Source organism: Bos indicus, chromosome 14 (genome assembly GCF_029378745.1).
Source record: "Bos indicus isolate NIAB-ARS_2022 breed Sahiwal x Tharparkar chromosome 14, NIAB-ARS_B.indTharparkar_mat_pri_1.0, whole genome shotgun sequence".
Classification (NCBI taxonomy): Eukaryota; Metazoa; Chordata; class Mammalia; order Artiodactyla; family Bovidae; genus Bos; species Bos indicus.
In genome coordinates, this window is record NC_091773.1 from 52,402,650 (window position 1) to 52,430,641 (window position 27,992).

Genomic DNA, 27,992 nt, shown 5'->3' on the forward strand with positions numbered 1-27,992 from the left:
AATCTATCACTGGGGTTTCCCAGGCGGCTCAGTAGTAAAGAATCTGCTTGCCAATGCAGAAGACGCAAGAGACATGGGTTCGATCACTGGGTGGGAAAGAGCCCCTAGAGTAGGAAATGGCAACCCACTCCAGTATTTCTTGCCTGGAAAATTCTGTGGACAGAAGATTCCTTACAGGCTACAGTCCATGGGATCACAAAGAGGCAGACATGATTGAGCGACTGAGCATACACACAAACACACATTTATTACTGAGTACTCAGTTTTTCAGAATAATGCTAGGTCAAATGTTAAATAGGTAAACATAAGTAAGAAAAGTTGAGAATCAGGGTAAACATGAGCGAAGCCTGTACCACATATTTCTAAACTTACACTGCTACTCGTCAGTGACTTTTTAAAAAAAAATTTATTTTAATTGGAGGCTAATTACTTTACAATATTGTGGTGCTTTTTGCCATACATTCACATGAATCAGCCATGGGTGTACATGGGTTCCCCATCCTGAACCTCCCTCCGACCTCCCTCCCCATCCCATCCCTCAGGGTCATCCCAGTGCACCAGCCCTGAGCACCCTGTCTCATGCATGGAACCTGGACTGGCGATCTATTTCATATATGATAATATACATGTTTCAATGCTATTCTCTCAAATCGTCCCACTCTTGCCTTCTCCCACAGAGACCAACAGTCTGTTCTTTACATCTGTGTCTCTTTTGCTGTCTCGCATGTAGAGTCATCATTACCATCTTTCTAAATTCCATATATATGCATTAATATACTGTATTGGTGTTTTTCTTTCTAACCTACTTTGCTCTGTATAATAGGTTCCAGTTTCATCCACTTCATTAGAACTGATTTAAATGCATTCTTTTTAATAGCTGAGTAATATTCCATTGTATACCAGAGCTTTCTTATCCATTTGTCTGTCAATGGACATCTAGGTTGCTTCCATGTTCCAGCTATTGTAAACAGTGCTGCAATGAACATTGGGGTACACATGTCTCTTTCAGTTCTGGTTTCCTTGGTGTGTATGCCCAGCAGTGGGATTGCTGGGTCATATGGCAGTTCTATTTGCAGTTTTTCAAGGAATCTCCACACTGTTCTCCATAGTGGCTGTATTAGTTTGCATTCCCACCAACAGTGTAAGAGGGTTCCTTTTTCTCTGCACCCTTTCCAGCGTTTATTGTTTGGAGACTTTTTGATAGCAGCCATTCTGACCGGCGTGAGATGGTACCTCATAGTGGTTTTGATTTGCATTTCTCTGATAATGAGTGATGTTGAGCATCTTTTCATGTGTTTGTTAGCCATCTGTATGTCTTCTTTGGAGAAATGTCTGTTTAGTTCTTTGGCCCATTTTTTGATTGGGTTGCTTATTTTTCTGGAATTGAGCTGCAGGAGCTGCTTGTATATTTTTGAGATTAATTCTTTGTCCGTTGCTTCATTTGCTAGTATTTTCTCCCATCCTGAAGGCTGTCTTTTCACCTTGCTTATAGTTTCCTTTGTTGTGCAAAAGCTTTTAAGTTTAATTAGATTCCATTGTTTATTTTTGCTTTTATTTCCATTACTTTGGGGGGTGGGTCATAGAGGATCCTGCTATGATTTACATCAGAGAATGTTTTGCCTATGTTTTCCTCTAGGAGTTATATAGTTTCTGGTCTTACATTTAGATCTTTAATCCATTTTGAGTTTATTTTTGTGTATGGTGTTAGAAAGTGTTCTAGTTTCGTTCTTTACAAGTGGTTGAGTTTTCCCAGCACCACTTGCTTTTGAAGTCGAAATTGTTCTGTCTGAAAAACTTTATTGACAGACATTTACATTACATTTTGTTATTCAGTCTCTCAGTCATGTCCAACTCTTTGCAACCCCATGGACTGTGGCATGCCAGGCTTCCCTGTCCTTCACTGTCTCCCAGAGTTTGCTCAAATTCATGTCCATTGGGTTGGTGATGCTATCTAACCATCTCCTCCAGTGCGTTCTTCTCCTGCCTTCAATCTTTCCCAGCGCCAAGGTCTTTTCCAGTGAGTTGGTTTTTTACATCAGGTGACCAAAGTATTGGAGTTTCACTTCAGCGTCAGTCCTTCCAATGAATATTTAGGGTTTATTTCCTTTTGGATTGACTAGTTTGATCTCCTTGCTATCCAAGGGACTCTCAAGAGTCTTCTCCAGTACCACAGTTCAAAAACATCCATTCTTTAGCTTTCAGATTTATGGTCCAACTCTCACATCTGTACATGACTAGTGAAAAAACGATAGTTTTAACTGTAAGGACCTTTGTTGACAAAGTAATGTCTCTGCTTTTTAATATGTTGTCTAGGTTTGTCATAGCTTTTTTTTCAAAGGAGCATGCATCTTTTAAATTCATGGCTGCAGTCACCATCTGCAGTGATTTTTGAACCCAAGAAAATAATATCTGTCACCGCTTCCTCATTTCCCCCTTCTGTTTGTCATGACGTGATGGGACCAGATGCCATGATCTCAGCTTTTTAAATGTTGAGTTTTAAACCAGCTTTTTCTCTTTTCCTCCCTCATTAGGAGGCTCTTTAGTTCCTCTTCACATCCTGCCATTAGAGTGGGATCATCTACATATCTGAGGTTGTTGGTATTTCTTCCAACAATCTTGATTCCAGCTTGAGCTTCATCCAGGCGAGCATTTTGCATGATGTACTCTGCATATAAGTTAAATAAATAGAGTTAAAATATACATGTACATGTTATATAATAATATGTGACAAGTTGTGTTTAGTAGATTAGTTAATACAAGGTACATTCTGTTGAAAAAGTCTGTATACTTATCATTGCTGATTTCTCCAAGTCCTGCAACTAGTAGCCCAGCTCATATTGAATTCATCCTTTATCACCTTCTACATTATTCTCAAACCATTATCTTATAATGATAAATATTAAATGCCAAGTGATAATTCTAACATATTAAAAAAAATCATTAAATGTGGTGTAAACCTAGAAATAATAGTTATTTTGTATCCATTAGAGAAATTTTTTAAATTGAATACCTGCAGTATTCTTAAAATAAGATCTTCACTATCATTGAATACAAGCACTGGTCCAAAGACATATGGTTCAGTTCCTGTTGATTTCTTTTGCATGCATGCTAAGTCACTTCAGTCGTGTCCAATTTTTTGCAGCCCTATGGACTGTAGCCTGCCAGGCTTCTCTGTCCACAGGAGATTCTCCAGGCAAGAATACTGGAGTGGGTTGCCATGCCCTCCTCCAGGGGATCTTCCTGACCCAGGGATCGAACCTGTGTATCTTAAGTCTCCTGCATTTGCAGGAAATAAATCCAGGATTTTTGGTTATTTTCAATAAATTTGTACATGGGTTGTCATGTCAAATTCATAAAGTGTTTTTTTTTTTTTTTTCCTTTTTACATAACAGTGTTACTGGGAGTCTTAGCAATAATTAAACTTTCTTCTCCCTTTCTCCCTATCTCATTGCATTAAGGATTTATTAAAATCATTATGGAATACTATATATGTATATTTTCAAAATGATCAAATACAAATGCTATGATTTACACCATTTTCTCCTTCAGATTGCTTTGTGAACAAAATTAAAGAATATTTTTGTTTATAAATGAACTTTTAAAGTTGAAGGACTGAGGTTTTAATGTTTACAGCCAGGGTAACTGCCCACAGTAATTTAACAGCATATATAATTAATTCTGTGCAACTTTTTATGTGGATTTTCCCTTGTATTCATTTCTGTTTGTTTTTGGCTATAGCACTTAATTCATTGAACCAATTCCCATTAAAAAATTTTACTCAAAGAGCATCTTTGATTGCCAGAGACATAATTTTACAAAATTTATACCCTTAAAGATGAAAATGACTCAATATGTTGATTGGCTAAGCTTAGTTAAGCAGGAGAGAGCTGTTTGAAACATTTTACAAGTACCTTTTCTTTGTTGATTCCTGCAAATAACCTACTGGTATTGTTACTTAGAAAGCAGTGAAAAATAATAAAGAAGACATTTTTAAACTACTGAGTTTAATCACTCAGTTTTGTAAATTAAAAAAATGACTTAAAAATATGAACTGCAGTTTTTTAAGATATTTCTGTTTTATTTTCTTTAGTGCATGTAAAATAATTGAATGCAAAAAAAATGAGAGGGGTTGTTAATATATGACTTCTCTTTCTTATCTAATTACTTCATTAACTTATTTCCTCCCCTGAGACAATCTTATTAAACAGATTAGAGTGTCAAACTCAAACTTTTCTAGGAAAATAGAAGGCAATATGTTTTTATACCCCCAAATTCTCTACTAATTCTCATTTATCTACTAGATTTTATTGTTGTTATTCAGTCGCTCAGTCATGTCTGACTCTTTGCGACTCCAAGGACTGTAGCATGCCAGGCTTCCCTGTCCTTTACTGTCTCCCACAGTTTGCTCAAACTCATGTCCATTGAGTCGATGATGCCCTCCAACCATGTCACCCTTGGTCACCCCCTTCTCCTCCTGCCTTCAGTCTTTCCTGGTATCAGGGAAAAGGAAAGATACGTCCATCTACTAAATAAGTGATGTTAGTATTTGCATTCCATTATATAACTTTTAGAAATGCAGGAATATATAATAAAGTGCATAAAATCACCAATAATTTCATATCAAGAATCTTAACTACTGCTAATATTTCACATATTTCCTTTTGGTCATTTTTGTCTGTGATTATTTGCATATAAGAATTTTTAACATACAAAATTATTAATGCATAGTCTATAGAGTTTATATCATGTTTTAAGTTAAAACTTTCATAAATATTTTGCTATATGTACATACATTATGGAAAAAATCTCTCTTAAAAATGAGTCTCATTATTTTGTGGCATCACTGTGCAATATTTTCTTTATCCTCCCAGAGGAGAAAATCAACACTTTGGGAAATTAGTAGTTTTTTATGTATATGACCTTGACTAGAGTACTTGATAGAAAGAAAGAGAAATGAACATGTAATGAATTTAGCCTTCTTAGCAAAAATGATCACATAAATTACCTTAATGGTAAAGGATAATAAATGTACTGTTCAGAACATCCAGTATACTACTTTTCCTTGTTCTAAAGTAAACTCCGGGAGTTGGTGAGGCCTGGCATGCTGCAGTCCATAGGGTTGCAAACAGTCAGACATGACTGAGTGACTGAACTGAACTGAAATGAACTGAAAAGGAAAGTGAAACCATATTGACCATGTATATGTATATGTTTATATCATAACTGTTCTATTTGGTTAATCATTCTTAGAAAGCTTTCTATAAAATCAGATGAGTTTAATGGATAAGACCCATTAGTGGATATTGAATGAGATGAAAGTAAATGTAACATCATTTTCGTCTTTTCTTGGATTTCAAAAGTTATATGGAAAGTGAGACATTAACTCTTAAAAGGTAGGTCACAATTTAAGGATAACTTAACTTGCCTGGTTCTATAAATTCAAGATTACAAAAGATCAAGAAACATGGAGCTTGACATATGCTTAGAGACCTAGCTAACTGTGGCACCAGCATTGACATTCTAGTCTCTATGACTCAGTCTCCTTTTGGACTACCTCAAGTGCATTCCTAAATGACCAGTTTGCTCCTTGTCTTTACTACCTTACTTTCCAATCTAACCACAACTTTATACAGTCACTGCTTTTATTTAATTTTCTATCCTTTAATTTGTACCTACTCTCACCATTATGTTATTAGATAAAGTTTCTTCCATTTGCAAAGGCAGACATTTGTATTTATTAAGAAATATAATAGAATGCTCTTTCTTTCTCATTCTATTCATTCATCTTTACGAAGAATGTTTATTGAGTGCTTCCTTAAGACTGTGTGATTTAAGCCACGCTTATGGAATTTATATTCTCAGAAGGGGATATTGAATAATTAATTACATAATTATTCATTATTAATTTATGTCAAATGCAACAAAGATGATGAATAGGGTGGTGTTAAGTATGATGGCATCTATCAGAGAGAAATAACGTGGTCAAGGAGTGAAAGAATCTATATGATATTGTCATACTTTTTGTTGTTACTCAGTCACTAAGTCATATCCAACTCTTTGCGACCTCCTGGACCACGGCATGTCAGACTTCCCTGTCCTTCACTATCTTCTGGAGTTGCTTTCCTGAATCGTTGATGCCATCCAACCATCTCATCCTCTGTTGCCCCCTTCTCCTCCTGCCCTAAATCTTTCACAGCATCAGGGTATTTTCTAACAAGTCAGCTCTTCGCATAAGGTGGCCAAAGTATTGTTATTCTTTAGAATTTAGGTTTTAATGCTTTTTAAATAAATTATTATATACAGTGAGTATTTATAATGAGTATATACATACACACATAATGATTTTGGAGTGGTGACTGCTTCCTCTCATCCATTCAGATATGTATTGCATGCATGCTAAGTTGCTTCAGACATATTCAACTCTTTGCAACCCTGTGGACATAGCCCACTAGGCTCCTCTGTCCATGGGTTTCTCTAGGCAAGAATACTGGAGTGGGTAGCCATTTCCTCCTCCAGGGGATCTTCCTGACCCAAGGATTGTACCTGGGTCTCTTACCTCTCCTACATTGGCAGACAGGTTCTTTACCACTAGCTCCACCTGGGAAACCATCAGATATGTATTAGATTAGCTCAAAATGTGAACTATAGAGAAATAGATAACAAACATTGGCTTCTATTGAAGATAAAAAGGTTTTTGATAGTAATATATTCACATGCTTAAAAAATGTTTTGGCAAAAAAAAATCAAACAATTTTTGAGCACTTAAATGAATAATTTTATTTTATTTTTTTAAATGAATAATTTTAGAAATAAGGCCATTTGCAGAAACATGGATTGACCTAGAGATTATCATACTAAGTGAAGTAAGTCAGAAAAAGACAAATACTGGATGGCACCACTTATATGTAAAACCTAAAATATGACACAGATGAACTAATCTATGAAACAGACTCAGACGTGGATAACAGACTTGTAGTTTCCAAGAGACAGGGAGGGTAGGATGGACAGAGTAGCAATTTGAGGTTTGTAGATGTAAACTATTTTATAAAAAATGGATAAACAATAGATCCTGATGTATAGCACAGAGAACTGTCTTTAATATCCTGTGATAAACCATATTGGAACATAATATAAAAAAGTACATATATATATATATAAATATATAAATTATATATATAATAGTTGAGTCACTTTGCTATACAGCATAAATTAACACAACATTGTAAGTGAAATATACTTCAATAAAAAATGCTAAACTAAATGAAACATTTTAGAAAAACATTTTACTTTTAGTATGCTTTTATTTTTTATATTGGGAAATAAGTTGTTAATGTAAAAATAATGGAAGTGTTTTGAATTATCATCTCCATTTCATAAAAAGCTACTAAGTGATATGAACAAAATAGCAAATATTTTTTAGTCATTTTACTTAGAATGTTTTAGAAATATAATTCCATTTTATTATCACAGTAAATTATTATTTTTATTTAGTGAGTTTCTTTTTAGGAATTTTTACTTGTATCACAGAAGAAGTTTAGGCTGAGAATTAAAGAAGAGTTTACGTATAATCACACAGCTAATTAATGGTTGGTGCCATGAAAATTCAAATAGTTCTATGGTGTAGTTCCAAAATACATTGCTGTAACCATATACAGTTAAATCTTATTCACAGAATATCCTTAATGTCTCAGTGTAAATCTAGTTTTAATGACATCAATATTCAATTTTGGTAATTTAGGCATGATTTAAGCATTCATCATTTGAAAGTTACATTTTACTGCTAATTATTCTTAGCTATTGGTTTGGATTCCTGTCCTGAACCACAGACTCCTAGCAGTGGGATTAAAATTGGAGACAGATACATGGTTGGTGATGTAGTATCCTTTCAGTGTGATCAAGGCTATTCTCTTCAGGTAGGTCTATTTTAAAATTTTAGTTTTGAATTTCATTACCCTTTCAGAATATTTTAACAAATTAATGATTAATAATACAGAAGTTATAAAACAATACTGATCTCAGGCTGCATAATTTAACAATAATGTTAAAAGGTATTCAATTTGTCAATGAAGTATTTGTGAGAGAAATTGCTGGAATGAACTAAATTGTTTTGTTTGCAAGTAATCAAAGATGATTTTGGAATCAAAATGAATGTTTCCTTTTATCTCTGTACACATAAGATATAAAAATTAAACTCCTAGATTTTCAGAATTTGCAAATAAAAATGAAAGTGCTACATAAAGCATTAAATAAAGCTTCCATGATAATAAATTCCCCAGATTCATTAACAAAATGACTACAAATAAGTTTTGCTAAAATTATGGAGTTACAGTGTAAATTCTCAATTTATGTATTTATATTAATAATCTTTTGCAAGTTTTTTAAAGGGTCTGAATTTATGGCCTCATAAAAATCTCCCTAAAGCATAGACCTATTAAGAAATTAAGGGAAAAAAAATGAGACAGAAACTATTTCACATGTTAAATCAATAAATTCCTTAGAGGAAATAAAATTTAAAATGAATGATTTATAGTCTTTAAACTTTTATTCCTAATTATTAGTCTCAGTAGAACATTAAGTTTTTCTAGACTCTATATAAATTTAATATACCTTAGTTGACTTTTCATATTTTTATAAAATAATTTTATAATCATTTTGTATCTATCCCACCTTGAATATTACAGCACTTTATTATAAACCACTATGTATATGGCTATTTCCCTTGTGTAATTATTGCAGTACCTTAGTAGAACATGTTTTGGTGGAACAATGTTAAAACCACAATTTTAATGTGATATAGAGTCTTAATTTTTCTACCAAAATCTTGTTATTTTTTTACATTTTAACACAAGTGTATATAATTACCTTCCTTGTTTTAAGTCACACTAAGATTTTCCATAGTATTAAAAATATTACAATGCAATATATTGTTTTCATAAGTATCATTCACTATCCTGTGTGATATTTAGACTTTTAAAAATGTGTACTGACCTGTACTGTCTTGTTTATATAGGGCCATTCTCATATTACATGTATGCCTGGACCTGTAAGAAGATGGAATTATCCAATCCCAATTTGTTTGGGTGAGTTAAAGAACTATAAATTATTGATTAGATGTTTTAAAGATAAACCTTGTATATGTTGTTTTTCAAACATAAAGTTTGACTTTTGCAAGTTTTATGAAAATTATATTCCCAGATAAATGTTTCCATTTTTTTTTTTAATTTTAAAGTTTTACATTTTTTTGTCCCAACGTAATTATCAATGTATGGCTTAACACTACAAATTGAGAAACGGTATTAGGTTTTCTGATTCCCAGAGAGTTTTCTCAGTATAATGTTGTAGAATTACTCACACTCATAGATCAGGAAAACAAGTAAATATTCTATTGCTTACTCTTGAGCCAAAATAGGTAAGAAAACTAGAGTCTACCAAAGGGAGCATGACACCCAATGAGATGTATGATGTATCAAAAGAACACTTGAGACTTTGAAATTTGAGCCCAAATATTTACCCTAATTTAATGCAGCTTCCAGTTATTTCTATCCACCTTAATTCTTTTCATTTTTAAAATTCTGGTGTCTGTGTGCCACCATTAATATGCTGGGCTCTATAGAGTATGAAATCACTGCAGATGGTGACTTCAGCCATGAAATTAAAAGACGCTTACTCGTAGGAAGGAAAGTTACGACGAACCTAGATAGCATATTCAAAAGCAGAGACATTACTTTGCCAACAAAGGTTCGTCTAGTCAAGGCTATGGTTTTTCCTGTGGTCATGTATGGATGTGAGAGTTGGACTGTGAAGAAAGCTGAGCATCGAAGAATTGATGCTTTTGAACTATGGTGTTGGAGAAGCCTCTTGAGAGTCCCTTGGACAACAAGGAGATCCAACCAGTCCATTCTGAAGGAGATCAGCCCTGGGATTTCTTTGGAAGGAATGATGCTAAAGCTGAAACTCCAGTACTTTGGCCACCTCATGTGAAGAGTTGACTCGTTGGAAAAGACTCTGATGCTGGGAGGGATTGGGGGCAGGAGGAGAAGGGGACGACAGAGGATGAGATGGCTGGATGGCATGACTGACTCGATGGATGTGAGTCTGGGTGAACTCCGGGAGTTGGTGATGGATAGGGAGGCCTGGCGTGCTGTGATTCATGGGGTCGCAGAGTCAGACACGACTGAGCGACTGAACTGAACTGAACTGATAGAGTATGAAAAGAAAGTGTGAGTTATGATCTCCATCATTAAAACATTTGTTTACCATTTAGAGTTGTAGAAATAAATGAAATTAAATAGGAGAGTGATTTAGTGTTTAGTGCCATTGACTACCTGATGGAATTAAGAAAGATGAGAATGGTGTTGACTGAAGCCATTGGGAAATACAGGCAGTCAATAAAATTTACAAAGGGTATTGAATGGCAGATGTAATTAAATGAATGAATAAGATTACCCTTCCTGAGTAGGAAAAAAATAAAAGAATTGGTGTGACCTAAATACCTACCAATTTACAGTGAACAAACCTGTAATGTGTTAGTTTCCTTGGGCTAGTGTAACAAAATGCTATGGATTAAATGACTTCAGCGACAGAGGTTTATTTTGTCACATTTCTAGAAGCTAGAAGTTCAAGGTCAAGGTGGTGGCAGGGATGTATTTTTGGAGTACTTCTTTCCTTGACTTGTGGAAGATGATCTTCTCCCTACATCTTGACATGGCCTTTTCACTGTGAGGGAGCTCCCCGATAGTACACCAGTACTATTATATTAGAGCTCCCTACCCTCATGACTTTATTTAACTTTAACTATCTCCTTAAAAGAGATATCACTTATCTCCAAATGCAGTCACATTTGGGAATTAGGGCTTTAACATGTGAATATTAAGAGGACACAATTCAGTCTGTGATGCCTATGTGCCATATGCACAATTTTTGTTAGAGAGTACTGGAAATTAATGTTTGAGTAAAGATGTCTTTTATTGACAAACAATATTAAAAGCATTCAGACTTTAGATTGGATGACAATTTTGGAAGGATTTATTTCTTTAGGTATTATAAATAATTTATGCATATAATACCAATTACAAATTGCACATATACATATAGTAATTATTATAAAAATTATATATACAGATAACGTCATTTATGTAAATGTTATGAATATGTGGTATGTATATATCCAATTAAGTATAAAATTGAGATGATAAAGATTAAAATAATATATATATATTGCTGATGTGAAAGCAGAGAGTTTCGGTCTTTTATTCATTACTGTTCTTTACTGCCAAGAACAGTTAGTATCTTAAGTACATATCCGATAAATATAGTTTAGTGAACAAATTAAAGTTTTAGATTATAGTATGTATAGTTTTTATGATATCTTTCTTGACATTCACTTAGAAACATTTTCTCCATCATATCATGTTTCCAAAAATTTTATTTTTTAAATGGCTTTATAGCACATAGCATAGTCTAATTTGTATAGTTATTCTCTTTTGTTAGCTGAGTTTTTTGTCTTTTTGATATAGTTTTATACACCTTTGGTTCACATTTATACACATTTCTTTTAAAGTGTTCTTCACATGCCTTTTTGCAGATATTCTTTACTTAGGATCTTACAGTAGATTAATTTTGTTATTGAATAACTATTTAAAAATTCTATAAATATCATCAAATTGCTTTAGAAAGTTGTATCAATTTGAATATCACTCAGTTATGATATGGTAATTTCCATTTTGCTGTGTTAGTAGCTTCGGTTATTACTATTAACAAATTGCTTAGTTTTTAGGTAACTATTGTGTTTTGATTAAATCTATATTCCATTGAATATTGTTAACAAGGGAAATATTAGATAGAAGTGATATTTCAATAAAATTAAACTAGAAATTCTGTATTTATATAGGCTAAATTTGTATGAAACTGTATCAAATACTGATCATATTTTGATGTGCAATGTATCTATATTTGAATTTCAGCTAAGGTGCAATAGCTTTGCATGGCAAGTATATTATTCTGTTTGCTTATCTGTTGTATGGAATAGTAATAAGCCCATTATGAGAACGAAATGAGAGAACGCATTAAAGTATTTAACTCAAACCTGAAATACAGAGGGTGTCCACAGTGGTATTATAATGAAAAATGTGCAACAACTTAAGGGTCCAATAATGGGGAAAGGGGAAGTGAACATTGTAATGGAATATTTAATAACATGAACAAAGTTTATAATATGTAGTCAAATATAAAAAGGCTTAAAGTGATTCTCAGCATGATCCTGTTTTCTTTATATATGTAGTGTATAAACACACATGCATGAATGTACGCTTTTCTGCAGAGAAATAAAGAATTATAAAGGTAGACAGGTTATCTATGGGGAGTGGAATTCCAGAGCACTGTTATTTATTTTCTACTCAATTTTTATATTTTATAAATTTTGGACAGTAAACTTATACTATACTTGACAAATGTTAGAATTGATATCATGGCCATATTTTAAGGAGAAACTGAAGGCAAGAGGCTGATTCAGAGAATGCCTTAAAACAGTAGTCATCAGGTCTCAACGTTACAATCTTATAAACTGAAAAATAAACAGTCTGCCAGATATTGTGGTAGAAGGAAGGAAAAATCACTTGAGATTTCTTTGGAATAGAGACAAATCTGAAGGAAAAATCAAAGATGATTTTATCTTGGAGGACTGTGCTGTGGTTGTGTCCTTAAGAAAAAAGCGTATAATAGGGCTCAAGAGTCTCCTGTGAAACAACTGGTGAAGCACAGCGCTGTCATTAAGGCCTGGGTGTGCGTGAGCTGGCAGAGTCACTGAGAAAATAGGCAGGGGCGTGGACCTGAAGGCAGATGCAGTGTTTGTATTCTTGTTTTCATGGTTTGTTGCTATTTTTCTTTCTCTTTCACTATCTGTTTTCTTTTATTCTTTCCTTCTCCCTTCTCTGATTTTGAGATTTACACTCTAGCAATGTGGGCAGTGCAGAGGACAGGATTTTGAGATCATTTCTAAAGAGATGGAAAGTAGCAGAATTAGAGGGACAGGGAGTACTTCAAACACTTGAGATTGTGAAGGCAAGAAAGCAAAAGAGAGTCCTTGTGTTCTTTCACTTAAAATTCAGAATAAAGCAAAACAAATATACAATTACATTCTTTCCAGGAACTTTAAAAGTACTTTTGATTGGCCAAAATATTTTCTCTATAATTCCCAATTATTGATTGTGTAATATATATATGTGGATAATCAAATTTTAGGAAAAATAATTGGTGAATATTAATGGTTTATATATGTTGAAAACTGCTCTGGTTTAAAGATGGATGAGCTGAGATTTGAGAAGAATGGAAAATATACAGGTGTATTACACAATGGTAATTACAACTTTTAAAGAAAGATTGATATGCAGATTAACTACAAGGTTATATATATCCCCTTAGTAAAATCTGCTTGATACATAATTTATTCAGCTCACATAGCTAAAGATAGCTATCAAACTAGCTGCTGATATCACATAGAACATTGATAAACTTTCTACTGAATTTGCCTCTTTGATCTATAAGCTGAAGTTTGAATATCTATCTGTTGCTGTTCATAATAATAAATGAATGAAGTTGCAGGTACTTGTACAGGTAATTTTCTAACCTGATGTGCAGTCATGAAACCTGATTCTTCAACCAACAACTGAGATGTGTATTTTAGTCTTTCTGTGACAAAAGGATAAAAATATACACTAAGAGGAAAGAATTAGCTTCTAGCAGTTCTATTATTACATGTTAAATAATTCTATATAATCATGTAAAATTAAAACTTGGGTAATTATCTGTTCTTATAGTTTATGGTTAGCTCATCTATAATAAATCAGTATAATAGGGACTCTAAAAAAGTATAAATTTATCCCCAAATTCTCAAATATGGGGGCATCTTTTTACTTATGTTATACTCCCTATTTTTGTCTAGATTCTTTTAGGATAAAGTGAGGCCATATCTTACAGCCTGTGCATCCCTTGCATATTATCAATAGAAAACAGTATTTTACTTAAAAACCTTTAGCCTCCTCACAAAAAGAAGAAAAGAGGAAGATTGGGAAATGAAACTCTCCTCACTATAATACTTAGAATGAGTGTTGGTGGCTTGATTTTATTCTAAATTGTATCATCTTTTGAATGAATCAAAACATTTCTAGATGTACTTTGGATCAGAAATGTTCTGCTCACTATGGAAAAGGATCTGTGCTTCTTGTTGAATTGTATTCACTGCACATGAACTACTCTTCTCTGTTCAGTAATTGATTTAGCTTGTATTTACAGCTGAGGAAGGAAATACATTATCCTTTTTTGTATTTTACAAAGTGCCTTCTCAATTGATTATATTTGAATACTGGTACGTGGTGAATTAGATTGAAAATATTCAAATTTGTATCAGTTTTAACTTAGAGACTTGATTCATACTCGAAATGATTTCAGTCTGTTTTCAATGCAATAAAGTACTTTGGCTTAAGTGGGACCTCAATTCTCTTGCAGCTCAGTGTGGTGGTGCAATGTCAGATTTCAGTGGTGTGATCCTCAGCCCTGGGTTTCCTGGAAACTACCCCAGCAGTTTAGATTGCACGTGGACAATAAAGCTGCCCATAGGTTTTGGTACGTATATTAAAAACACATGAAAGAGTTTTTTATATTATTAATTCATCCTTTAAAAAATATCAAAGTGCGGTAAGAGCTTAATGAAATATTCACAAATTATAGTTTACTTTGTTATTACATGTGCTTGACTTGGAGTTCTTGGATAATTGAAAGAATATGGACATTTTTAAATTTTATAGGTAGTTGATAAATAGAAAACCATGATATTTTCCAGACAATATGTATGAATATAGGCTGACTTAGATGTGTGTAGTAGTGATAAATGCAACATGATTTTCATGTATTTTGTTTTTGTAACTCTCTTCTGCTTACCATGCGGGAGACCTGGGTTTGAGCCCTAGGTTGGGAAGATCCCCTGGAGAAGGAAATGGCAATCCACTCCAGTACTATTGCCTGGAAAATCCCAGGGACAGAGGAGCCTGGTAGGCTACCGTCTATGGGGTCACAAAGAGTCGGACACGACTGAGCGACTTCACTTTCACTTTCTGCTTAATGTAGCCAAGTAGTTCATAGAAAAATTATTTTCTGGTAATATATTGAATCTAATATTCATTATAAATAAATAAGTTTTGTACATTTTAAAAGTAGTACAGATTTTCTACTGTAAGATTTAAATACCCATGCTGATGTAATGGGAGAAGGCAATGGCACCCCACTCCAGTACTCTTGCCTAGAAAAACCCATGGATGGAGGAGCCTGGTGGGCCACAGTCCATGGGTTCGCGAAGCGTCGAACATGACTGAGCGACTTGACTTTCACTTTTCACTTTCATGCATTGGAGAAGGAAATGGCAACCCACTCTAGTGTTCTTGCCTGGAGAATCCTAGGGACGGGGGAGCCTGGTGGGCTGTCGTCTATGGGGTCGCACAGAGTCAGACACGACTGAAGCGACTTAGCAGCAGCGGCAGCAGCTGATGTAATAAGACCTTTCTAATTCTAATAATATAATTCCCAGTGTTCATATATTTAGCATTAAATATATATAATACATTGAATAATAAATTATTTCCCTCTTGTGTCACTAACATTTTCTCTTGCAGCTACTTCATATCCCACTAGTCTATAAATGCATAAATAGTGTTAGATTGGGGATAGATTTATTCATTAAATCACAGAAGAATAACATATAGATATTCCTTGAAATACAAACCTAGTATATTTAGAGTTAAGATATTCTGTATTATCTCACTTATTGAGAGTGAAAGTGAAAGTTGCTCAGTCGTGTCAGATTCTTTGTGACCCTGTGGACTATACAAACCATGGAATTCTCCAGGCCAGAATACTGGAGTGGGTAACCTTTCCCTTCTCCAGAAGATCTTCTCAACCCAGGGATCAAGCCCAGGTCTCCCGCATTGCAGGCGGATTCTTTACCAACTGAGCCACAAGGGAAGCCCAAGAATGCTGGAGTGGGTAGCCTATCTATTCACCAGCGGATCTTTCCAACCTAGGAATCAAACCGGGGTCTCCTGCATTGCAGGCAGATTCTTTACCAACTGAGCTATCACAGAAGCCCAACTCACTTATTAGATGCCTCATTTACCCAATGGTTTTCCAGGTCGTGCTGGTGGTAAGGAACCTGTCTGCCCATGCTGGAGATGTAAGAGGTGTGGGTTCGATCCCTGGGTTGGAAAGATCCCCTCGAGGAGGGCATGACAACCCACTCCAGTATTGTTGGCTGGAGAATCCCATGCACAGAGGAGTCAGATGGACTATGGTCCATAGAGTCGCTGAAGCAAGTTAACTGCATGCATGCATTTACCCAAAAGCGTCAATAGCCTCAGAATCGTAATTCATTAAGAATGTTTTATGTAAATTAATAGAAACTCATAGTTTTGGAATTCTATACTTATGTACATATCATACTCCAGGTATTTTGCTAAGTGCTAGGGATAAATGCATGGTAAAACAGACTGCACTTTTCCCCAGTTGAGTTACAGTCATGATGAGGAGACAGATAGTCAAATATGCAATTGCAGTGAAGTAAATTAAAGAGTACAGGATTAAGCTTAGTACAGACATCCAACCTAGTCCAGGAAATGCAAAAAAGGTTTGCCAGAGGAAGTGATGCCTGAATTGTGGCTTTAAATATAAGTAAGCCCAGAAAAGAGGGTCAGGCTGTGAGGAACACAAAAGAAATTGTAGGTAAACAGAATGACATATGGAAAAATGCAGATAACAAAGCTAAAGAAATTCAACAAACTTGAGCACTATGTGACTGGTTTGAAGTTTGGGGAGAATAGTAGGTCACTGAGAGAAGAATGCTGGGGAACTTTCTAAGGATAATTATTTTAGCTCCAACATAGGAACACCCTTTAACTTGAAGTCATAGCCAAATTCTATGCCTTTTGATTGAAAGTGAATAGATGAATAATAGATTTGAAACAATATGTTTATTCTTATGTCTTTTACTAGCTACTTAAGAGGGCTCATCCCGTGTTGCTTATGGAGATAAGTGAATTATTTTAAAATAAATTAGTATATATATTTGCAGTAGTGTCATATCATCATAGTTCTTGTTAATGCTTTGTTTATTTTAAAAATTAAGTTTATTAAAACTTAAAAACTATATGCATCTCTTTCTCTGTTTTAGAAATAGAAACAGGAGACTGTTTCTGATTTGATTACATTTAAGTTTTCCCACTGTTTTCTTTGATATTGGTTACCTCAAATATTGGTTCTAGTGTATTTGACAAATAATTTATAAGCATTAAAAGAAAATTGAATACATATAAAGTTAAAGAAATAGTTTTTCTCACATCTATGCAAATATTGTTGATAATATAATTTGTGAAAAGATTGGGGAAATTTTTAGAAAAATATGTACTTCTTATAGCTTCACATATTAAGATAATCATGTTCAAACTTCTAAGATTTTCTGTTTATCCAGGAATGTATATAATATTTTAAAGCATATTTTCAGTATTTCCCAAATTTATTTGTTCATATAATTCTTTTTCCATGTATCAGGATTTGCATGTAACTGTTTCCAGGAACAAAATGACTTGACTTGAAAACCTCACTAGTTATTAAGAGCAACAGCTCAAGAACCAGAGTATCTGAGTTGTAATTTCAGCTCTTTTAGGATATTGTGTAAGCTTAGTATAATGTTGAGCTTCCCTGTGCCTCAGTCTCCTCATTCTCACAAGTAACCATGAGCATGGAATGTTAGCATATAAAAAACTTAAAATAGTGCCTAGTGAAAGGAAAACACAACAAGTTGAAGAATGGTAGTTGTGAAAACAAAACATAGAATTCAATAAAAATTGAATATTAATTGAATTAGGTGGACATTCCTCTTTAAGGTCACCAACTCAGTGGACATGAGTTTGAGCAAACTCTGGAAGATGGTGAAGGACAGGGAAGCCTGGCACGCTGCCATCCATGGGGCCACAGAGTCCAACATGACTGAGTGACTGAACAACAACCTCAATGCGACTTTTATTTTTTCTACCCCAGAGGCATTTCACTGTCCCATATTTTAGTTATGTTTATAAAGAAATTATTTTGTAATGTAGCAAATAACAATGACCCCTAGATTTTATCACGAATATTATATAACATTTGGCATTATCTTCTGACAAGAAAATATTAAAACAGAATACTGAAAATTATATGCCTCAAAATGATATTTTGGAGAAGTTGATTTATCCCCTGTATGTGACTAATTTCTAACACAGTCGTGAAATCTGATTATGTTAATATATAAAACTTTGCAATCGTATTTTGCCCTCAAATTGGCCTTTTACAAAATAAAAATTATTGAGTGGCTTTTCATCTTTAAGAGTTGATTGATCTAATTTTAAATGGTATTAAAGAGCAAGAAAGCTACTTTCTTAATTAGTTTTGTTATGGTGACATTGTAGTAAAATGAGATGTTTCCCATGTGACAAATTATGGCATTTGAGAGCAGTATTCTATTTAAACTACAGCAAAGCTAATTGTTCTGAGCAGACAACAAACCCATGGCCCAGATCTTGACAGTATGCCTCTCAACCTAAATGCAAATGTATCTTAAGAACATTAATGTGAATGTGTGTGTTTGTGTATATGCATGCACTTAATTTGGTAAAAAATAAAGTAGCATAATGTTTGTTTTTCTTCCTTAGGTGTCCATCTGCAGTTTGTAAATTTTTCTACAGAAACCATACATGATTATTTGGAAGTAAGAAGTGGATCCTCAGAAACTAGTACTGTTATTGGGCGACTTAGTGGTCCTCAAATACCATCTTCCCTGTTTAGCACAACCCATGAAACCAGCTTGTATTTTCACAGTGACTATTCACAAAACAAACAAGGGTTTCACATTGTATACCAAGGTGAGTGGAATAATACAAAATGAGAAATTATTTAGCCTATAGACAGCTATTAGCAATCTAACTCTTAAGTATTTTCTATGTTGTGTTTTAGAAAGAAAAAAGGAGCCCTACCAAGGCAAGCTTCAGTTAGGAAGAGTTTTAAATAATGCAATTTTCAGGCAACCAAATGTGGGAAAATTATGTCTTTTTGACGCCTTACAAATTCTAACCATGAAAAAAGTATTTAATTCATTTTAATACACAATCAAATAAAACAAATCAAGGCCAGGCAGTCAGACAGGACATGGGGAAATGTAAGATTGAGTCTTTGCTTTCATATCAAAATGAGTATATTGAAAAGATATTTTGTGGTGCTCATCTACTATATGTAAAGTTATTCTCTTACTTTATAATGAAAGAATAACATAACATTCATTGATATCACTCTACTGCTTTGAGAATATGAAATAAATAAATACTTTGTCAATCATATTATATTAGGCCTATTTCCAATATAAGTCTGCTGCATGACCTTGAACATGAATTTCATCCCTTTAGAATATAAAGCTTAGACTCTGGAAGACCTAGGCTTAAATGTAGATTCTCTATGTTCAGTCTTAAGTGATATAGGGCATGAGTTCATTTTTTCATTTTCATGATAGAGTTAATAAGAGTACCTCTCAGATAAGTTGTTTTGAACTTTGTGATGAAATGATTATAAAATATTTACCATGTTGTATATCATTAGTAATTATTTAGTGTAGTTTTTGTTTTGGTGTTTTCTGTTTTTGCTTTTTACTGTCACTTCATATCTTAAAAGTCTGAGATTTAAAAGTAAATGTTTAAGTTATAATATTTATTCAAACAATACAGATCCAGTGATTATAATATTCAATCAAAAGTAACAAACTTTAATTACATCACTGCCTTAATTATTAAAGGATTTAATGATCATGTGATTTTTAAAAAATTTAATTCAAGTTTTTCCTGATTTCTAGTTGACTCACAAGTAGGTGATACTTTTGGACATGAGCTCCACCAGAGCAGAGATCTTTGTGTTGTTCATTGATGTGTCTCAAGTAACTACAAGAGTAAGAGCACAATAAATATTTGCTGAATAGAAGTATATACCTAAAAAGAAATTTAAGAGTAGTTAGATTTTGACTGTGTGGATCACATAAACTGTGGAAAATTCTGAAAGAGATGAGAATACCAGGGCACCTGACCTGCCCCTTGAGAAACCTGTATGCAGGTCAGGAAGCAACAGTTAGAACTGGACATAGAACAACAGACTGGTTCCAAATAGGAAAAGGAGTATGTCAAGGCAGTATACTGTCACCCTGCTTATTTAACTTATATGCAGAGTACATCATGAGAAATGCTGGGCTGGATGAAGCACAAGCTGGAATCAAGATTGCCACGAGAAATATCAATAACCTCAGATATGCAGATGACACCACCTTATGGCAGAAAGTGAAGAGGAACTAAAGAGCCACTTGATGAAAGTGAAAGAGGAGAGTGAAAAAGTTGGCTTAAAGCTCAGGGTTCAGAAAACTAAGATCATGGCATCTGGTCCCATCACTTCATGGGAAATAGATGGGGAAACAGTGTCAGACTTATTTTGGGGGGCTCCCAAATCACTGCAGATGGTGACTGCTGCCATAAATTTAAAGATGCATATTCCTTGGAAGGAAAGTTGTGCCCAACCTAGATAGCATATTAAAAAGCAGAGACATTGCTTTACCAACAAGGGTCTGTCTAGTCAAGGCTATGGTTTTTCCAGTAGTCATGTATGGATGTGAGAGTTGGACTATAAAGAAAGCTGAGTGCTGAAGAATTGAAGCTTTTGAACTGTGGTGTTGGAGAAGACTCTTGAGAGTCCCTTGGACTGCAAGGATATCCAACCAGTCCATCCTAAAGGAGATCAGTCTTGAGTGTTCATTGGAAGGATTTGTGCTGAAGCTGAAACTCCAATAGTTTGGCCACCTGATATGAAGAGCTGACTCATTTGAAAAGACCTTGATGCTGGGAAAAGTTGAGGACAGGAGGAAAAGGGGATGACAGAGATTAAGATGGTTGGATGGCATCATTGACTCAATGGACATGAGTTTGCGTGAACTCGGGGAGTTGGTGATGGACAGGGAGGCCTAGCATGCTGCAGTCTATGGGGTCGCAAATAGATACGACTGAGTGACTGAACTGAACTCAAAATAGACATTGTAACATTCAACTGTACATGGGTCTCAGTGATTACAGTTTAGCTTAGGCTTGCAAACATAATTTAATAGTACCGCATATCATCCTGTATATAAAACAGAAAATCATAACTGTCACATTTCTGTACAAAATGTACAGTATTCCTGAGGAAATTAATTTCAGAAACTTCTGGGAAACTGATTGAGTTTCTTCTTTGCATCTAAAAGGCTCAGAAGTATATTTGTGGTTCTTCTCTAACAAGTGTATGGGGTCTTATGCTAAACACTTTGCTATTCACCTTAAACCTGACTTCATCTTCTTGCCATGCACTCATTTTCCTTTGGTCTTTCAAAGCCAAATTCTTGTTTGAATGTGAAAAACCTAAAATCTGAACATTTTTTACTGCATTTTTCAGTCAATATGTCCTTGAAAAAAATATTTATTTGCATAATAAAATAAAAATATATAGCATGTGTTACTTTTATTTATATAATATTAATATTATTGACATGAGCCATCATGTATAGCAATGATCACTAGATATTATTTGTTAATTATGTTGAATTTAAAAACTATCTCTTCTTTTACTGAGTTTATATTTTTGAGCTAATAACATTTTTTTAAAAGTTAATACAGATTCACAGAATCTGTTATTTTTACATAAGTTTGTGATGCAAATTTAAAAACATTCTGAATATTGGAAGAATGAATTGTATATAATTACTGATAAGGATACTCTTCTACTAAAGGACTTGTTCCACATTAGTGCTATTAATGGCAACATTTAGGATTTAGGTCCTGTATTATATATGATATTAGGATGAGAACTTTCTCCTGATCATTTAAAATGTATTTCCTATATATCCTCATTAAACTAAAAAGCATAGAAAGGTGAAATATGTAAATTATCACAGGATTATTCAAGTGTCAATGAGTTTTATTCTATTCAAGATTATCCAGCCAACTAAGCTTATCATAGACAACATTTCACAAAACATCTGGAAAAGGTCATTCCAATCCCAAAGAAAGAAAACGCCGAAGAATGCTCAAACTACCGCACAATTGCACTCATCTCACACGATAGTATAGTAATGCTCAAAATTCTCCAAGCCAGGCTTCAGTAATTCGTGAACCGTGAACTTCCAGATGTTCAAGCTGGTTTTAGAAAAGGCAGAGGAACCAGAGATCAAATTGCCAACATTAGCTGGATCATGGAAAAAGCAAAAAAGTTCCAGAAAAACATCTATTTCTGTTTTATTAATTATGCCAAAGCCTTTGACTGTGTGGATCACAATATACTGTGGAAAATTCTGAAAGAGATGGGAGTACCAGACCACCTGACCTGCCTCTTGAGAAACCTGTATGCAGGTCAGGAAGCAACAGTTAGAACTGGACATGGAATAACAAACTGGTTCCAAATAGGAAAAAGAGTTCGTCAAAGCTGTATATTGTCACCCAGCTTATTTAACTTACATGCAGAGTACGTGATGAGAAATGCTGGGCTGGATGAAGCACAAGCTGGAATCAAGATTGCTGGGAGAAATACCAGTAACCTCAGATATGCAGATGATACCACCCTTATGGCGGAAAGTGAAGAAGAATGAAAGAGCCTCTTGATGAAAGTGAAAGAGGAGAGTGAAAAAGTTGGCTTAAAGCTCAACGTTCAGAACACTAAGATCATGGCATCTGGTCCCATCAATTCATGGCAAATAGAAGGGGAAACAATGGAAACAGTGACAGACTTTATTTTTCTGGGCTCCAAAATTACTGCAGATGGTGGCTCCAGCCGTGGAATTAAAAGACCCTTACTCCTTGGAAGGAAAGTTATGACCAACATAGACAACATATTAAAAAGCAGACACATTACTTTGTCAACAAAGGTCTGTCTAGTCAAGGCTATGGTTTTTCCAGTAATCATGTATGGATGTGAGATATGAACTATAAAGAAAGCTGAGCACTGAAGAATGGATGCTTTTGAACTGTGGTGTTGGAGAAGACTCTTGAGAGTCCCTTGGACTGCAAGGAGATCCAACCAGTCCATCCTAAAGGTGATCAGTCCTGGGTGTTCATTGGAAGGACTGATGTTGAAGCTGAAATTCCAATACTTTGGCCACCTGATGCGAAGAGCTGACTCATTTGAAAAGACACTGATTTTCAGAAAGATTGAGAGGAGGAGGAGAAGGGGACCACAGAGAATGAGATGATTGGATGGCATCACTGACTCAATTGACATGGGTTTGAGTGAACTCTGGGAGTTGGTGATGGACAGGGAGGCTTGGTGTGCTGCGGTTCATGGGTTTGCAAGGAGTCGGACATGACTGAGTGACTGAACTGGAACTGGAACAAAACATCTAAGTCAAATCACTCTACTGTACACCTTAAATTCATGCAGTGATGTATATAAATTATATTTTAATAAAACTGAGAAAAATTACCTTTAAATGTGATTGAAAATTGAAAGCATTTATTTAAGAGAATAATATATCCTAACTGCTGCTGCTGCTGCTAAGTCGCATCAGTCGTGTCCGACTCTGTGTGACCCCAGAGACGTCAGGCCACCAGGCTCCCCTGTCCCTGGTATTCTCCAGGCAAGAACACTGGAGTGGGTTGCCATTTCCTTCTCCAATGCATGACAGTGAAAAGTGAAAGTGAAGTCGCTCAGTTGTGTCCGACTCTTAGCAACCCCATGGACTGCAGCCCACCAGGCTCCTCTGTCCATGGGATTTGCCAGGCAAGAGTACTGGAGTGGGTTGCCATTGCCTTGATATACATTTACCCTAAACTGAAATGACTTTTTGGATTTGATATATTTTGCTTATGGAATATTAATTCAAATGAAAATGACAATTAAACACTTAATATCCTTAAAGGACTGTTGACTAACTCTGAAAACTTTAGAGTATTAAAATTTAAAATATAGAGTGATATGTTAGTTAACAACTTAGGGACCTCTGGATCAGATCAGTCGCTCAGTCATGTCCCACTCTTTGCGACCCCATGAACCGCAGCACGCCAGGCCTCCCTGTCCATCACCAACTCCCGGAGTTCACCCAGACTCACGTCCATCGAGTCAGTGATGCTATCCAGCCATCTCATCCTCTGTCGTCCCTTTCTCCTCCTGCCCTCAATCCCTCCCAGCATCAGAGTCTTCTCCAATGAGTCAACTCTTCGCATGAGGTGGCCAAAGTACTGGAGTTTCAGCTTTAGCATCATTCCTTCCAAAGAAATCCCAGGGCTGATCTCCTTTAGAATGGACTGGTTGGATCTCCTTGCAGTCCAAGGGACTCTCAAGAGTCTTCTCCAATACCAGAGTTCAAAAGCATCAACTCTTCAGTGTTCAGCCTTCTTCACAGTCCAACTCTCACATCCATACATGACCACAGGAAAACCATAGCCTTGACTAGACGGACCTTTGTTGGCAAAGTAATGTCTCTGCTTTTGAATATGCCATCTAGGTTGGTCATAACTTTCCTTCCAAGGAGTAAGCGTCTTTTAATTTCATGGCTGCAGTCACCATCTGCAGTGATTTTGGAGCCCAGAAAAATAAAGTCTGACACTGTTCCCACTGTTTCCCCATCTATTTCCCATGAAGTGATGGGACCAGATGCCATGATCTTCGTTTTCTGAATGTTGAGCTTTAAGCCAACTTTTTCACTCTCCACTTTCACTTTCATCAAGAGGCTTTTTAGTTCCTCTTCACTTTCTGCCATAAGGGTGGTATCATCTGCATATCTGAGGTTATTGATACTTCTCCCAGCAATCTTGATTCCAGCTTCTGTTTCTTCCAGTCCAGCGTTTCTCATGATGTACTCTGCATATAAGTTAAATAAACAGGGTGACAATATACAGCCTTGACATACTCCTTTTCCTATTTGGAACCAGCCTATTGTTCCATGTCCAGTTCTAACTGTTGCTCCCTGACCTGCATACAAATTTCTCAAGAGGCAGGTCAGGTGGTCTGGTATTCCCATCTCTTTCAGAATTTTCCACAGTATATTGTGATCCACACAGTCAAAGGCTTTGGCATAGGCAATAAAGCAGAAATAGATGCTTTTCTGGAACTTTTTTGCTTTTTCCATGATCCAGCAGATGTTGGCAATTTGATCTCTGGTTCCTCTGCCTTTTCTAAAACCAGCCTGAACATCAGGAATTTCACGGTTCACATATTGCTGAAGCCTGGCTTGGAGAATTTTGAGCATTACTTTACTAGCGTGTGAGATGAGTGCAATTGTGTGGTAGTTTGAGCATTCTTTGGCATTGCCTTTCTTTGGGATTGGAATGAAAACTGACCTTTTCCAGTCCTGTGACCACTGCTGAGTTTTCCAAATTTGCTGGCATATTGAGTGCAGCACTTACACAGCATCATCTTTCAGGATTTGGAATAGCTCAACTGGAATGCCATCACCTCCACCAACTTTGTTCGTAGTGATGCTTTCTAAAGCCCACTTGATTTCACATTCCAGGCTGTCTGGCTCTAGGTGATGATCACACCATCGTGATTATCTGGGTCGTGAAGATCGTTTTTGTACAGTTCTTCTGTGTATTCTTGCCATCTCTTCTTCATATCTTCTGCTTCTATTAGGTTCATACCATTTCTGTCCTTATCGAGCCCATCTTTGCATGAAATGTTCCTTTGGTATCTCTGGTTTTCTTGAAGAGATCCCTAGTCTTTCCCATTCTGTTGTTTTCCTCTATTTCTTTGCATTGATCGCTGAAGAAGGCTTTCTTGTCTCTTTTTGCTGTTCTTTGGAACTCTGCATTCAGATGTTTATATCTTTCCTTTTCTGCTTTGCTTTTCACTTCTGTTCTTTTCACAGCTATTGTAAGGCCTCCCCTTATTCAACCTTAAATGTAAATTTCTGATTTGGAAAATTTAGAATTTAATATGCTCAATGTTCTCAATTTTGTGGTTACATAGGAGTGTCCTTTTCTTTGTGAGATAGAAGTGATATGTCAAGTTATTCTCCACTAATTTGAAAAGAAGAAAGTGTGTTCACACACATATATACACACACACAGAGATGTAGATGGGGACAGGGTTAGGGAAAGAAAGAGAGAATGATGAATATGTATCAGAGTTAACCACTGGGAAACCTTGTTGATGGCATAGTTCTTTCTATTGCAACCTCTGTGTAACTTTGGAATTACTGAAAAATAAAAAAGTTTTTAAAAAAGGAATTTAAATAGTCAGTAGAAAAATAATCTCTGCTGGTAATTTAAATTTTACTAATTATATATGGTTTTGAATTTCTTAAAAATAAAGTCTCAAATATTAATAATATATGAGTATATATACTGTTTGTAGGTTCAAAATTTTTTCAGCAGTGTTTATTAAGCACCTAATATGTAAAAGGGAGTAGGCAAAGCTTTTAGGATACGGTGATAAAAGCATGTAGAACAACATTAGTATGAACAAATAAAATAGTTGTGCTTCAATGATGACTGAATTACAAAATTTGTGTTAGAAGGAAATTATTTCCTAGTACTTTATATTGTTAAATGACTTCTTTAGAAAAACTTGATAGAGAGTGATTTATTTCTTTTAGAGGGAAAATTAGCTTAAGAATTTCAGAAAGATTCAGAATTAGGCTTACACATATATTTATTTTATTTTATATACATGTGATATAACCAGAAAGCAATTGCATTCTAGGTAAAGGGATCAGAGTATGTTTGATTAAAATTGTGGCTTTAAGGGTAATTTATATTTTCATTAAAACTTTAAACAGATTTCATCAGTGAGTGACTAAACAATGCATTTTAATAAATTATGCTAAAATTTTAATATGAAAATTATAGACATAAGAAACATACAGTCATTAACATCACTTGCTATAAACCCAAATTATTATTTCTAACCAACTGCAAGCAGCACTACCTCTATTTTGCAGATTGCAAATAGTACCCTCTTGTGGTCTTCCATAATTCAGAAGGGAAATTTTTCTTTTTTTTACGTTTTCCAGCCTATCAGTTGCAAAGCTGTCCTGATCCACGCCCATTTCGAAATGGTTTTGTGATCGGCAATGATTTTACTGTGGGTCAAACCATTTCATTTGAATGTTTCCCTGGATATACACTGATTGGAAATTCAGCCCTCACTTGCCTTCATGGAGTGAGTCGTAACTGGAATCATCCACTTCCAAGGTGTGAAGGTATGCTTCTAACTTGAAGCTATCTTTTAGGTGATATAATCTGTGTTTAATAATTCTTGTTTTGGTACTCTTTTTCTGTTTGTTTGTTTTATCTCTTCAAATGTCATGCTAAATATAGAGTCTTCCTTTCAGTTGAAGAATTATAGTTAGCAAAGACCTTAAAACTCCATAATAAAGAACTAATTTTGTCATTCTTGAGTCAAGAGTCCTAACCTTCTCTATTGGATGCTGAAGTAAAGTTGGTTAACACTTTAGAGCTTCTCCTATGCGATGTCTATGTGATTGCATGTGTGTTTGTTTAGTAATCATTCTTTTATAAAACAGTAGCCCAGATACTGTTACTGAATTTGGGGTCATTTCTTCTAAAATAAATAAATAAAAATGCCTCGATCCTCTTATAAGTCCTTATATTTATACGTGATATACATGATATATTTATACATGATATAAGTCCTTATATTTATACATGATATACTGTTCAACTTTTGAACAGTATATATATATATATATATATATATATATATATATATGGATAAAGTATTTGAAAAAAGCAAATACAATGTAATTTACTAATCTAGTGATAGTGAAAAACAATGTAGAATACCTCATGCTGAAAAATAAACAAACATTCACTCTGTTTGGTTCATGGTTTCCAGCTTTATTTTATATACCTTAACTGAGGTGGAAACATAACACAGATGTCTTTTATACTGTCTAAGAGGTATGA

The 27,992-nt window shown here is 34.9% G+C and overlaps 1 protein-coding gene across 7 annotated transcripts in view; it reads left to right on the forward strand.

Moving 5' to 3' along the window:
- The window catches only part of CSMD3 (CUB and Sushi multiple domains 3), a 1,461,887-nt gene that overhangs the window by 1,295,503 nt on the left and 138,392 nt on the right, over positions 1 to 27,992 (forward strand). For all 7 annotated transcript variants that reach the window (XM_070802767.1, XM_070802766.1, XM_070802772.1 and 4 more), the window contains 5 exons: positions 7,795 to 7,913; positions 9,011 to 9,080; positions 14,503 to 14,619; positions 18,729 to 18,938; positions 27,077 to 27,265. In XM_070802767.1, coding sequence (XP_070658868.1) covers positions 7,795 to 7,913; positions 9,011 to 9,080; positions 14,503 to 14,619; positions 18,729 to 18,938; positions 27,077 to 27,265 — 705 coding nt within the window. The remainder of the gene's footprint in view (positions 1 to 7,794; positions 7,914 to 9,010; positions 9,081 to 14,502; positions 14,620 to 18,728; positions 18,939 to 27,076; positions 27,266 to 27,992) is intronic.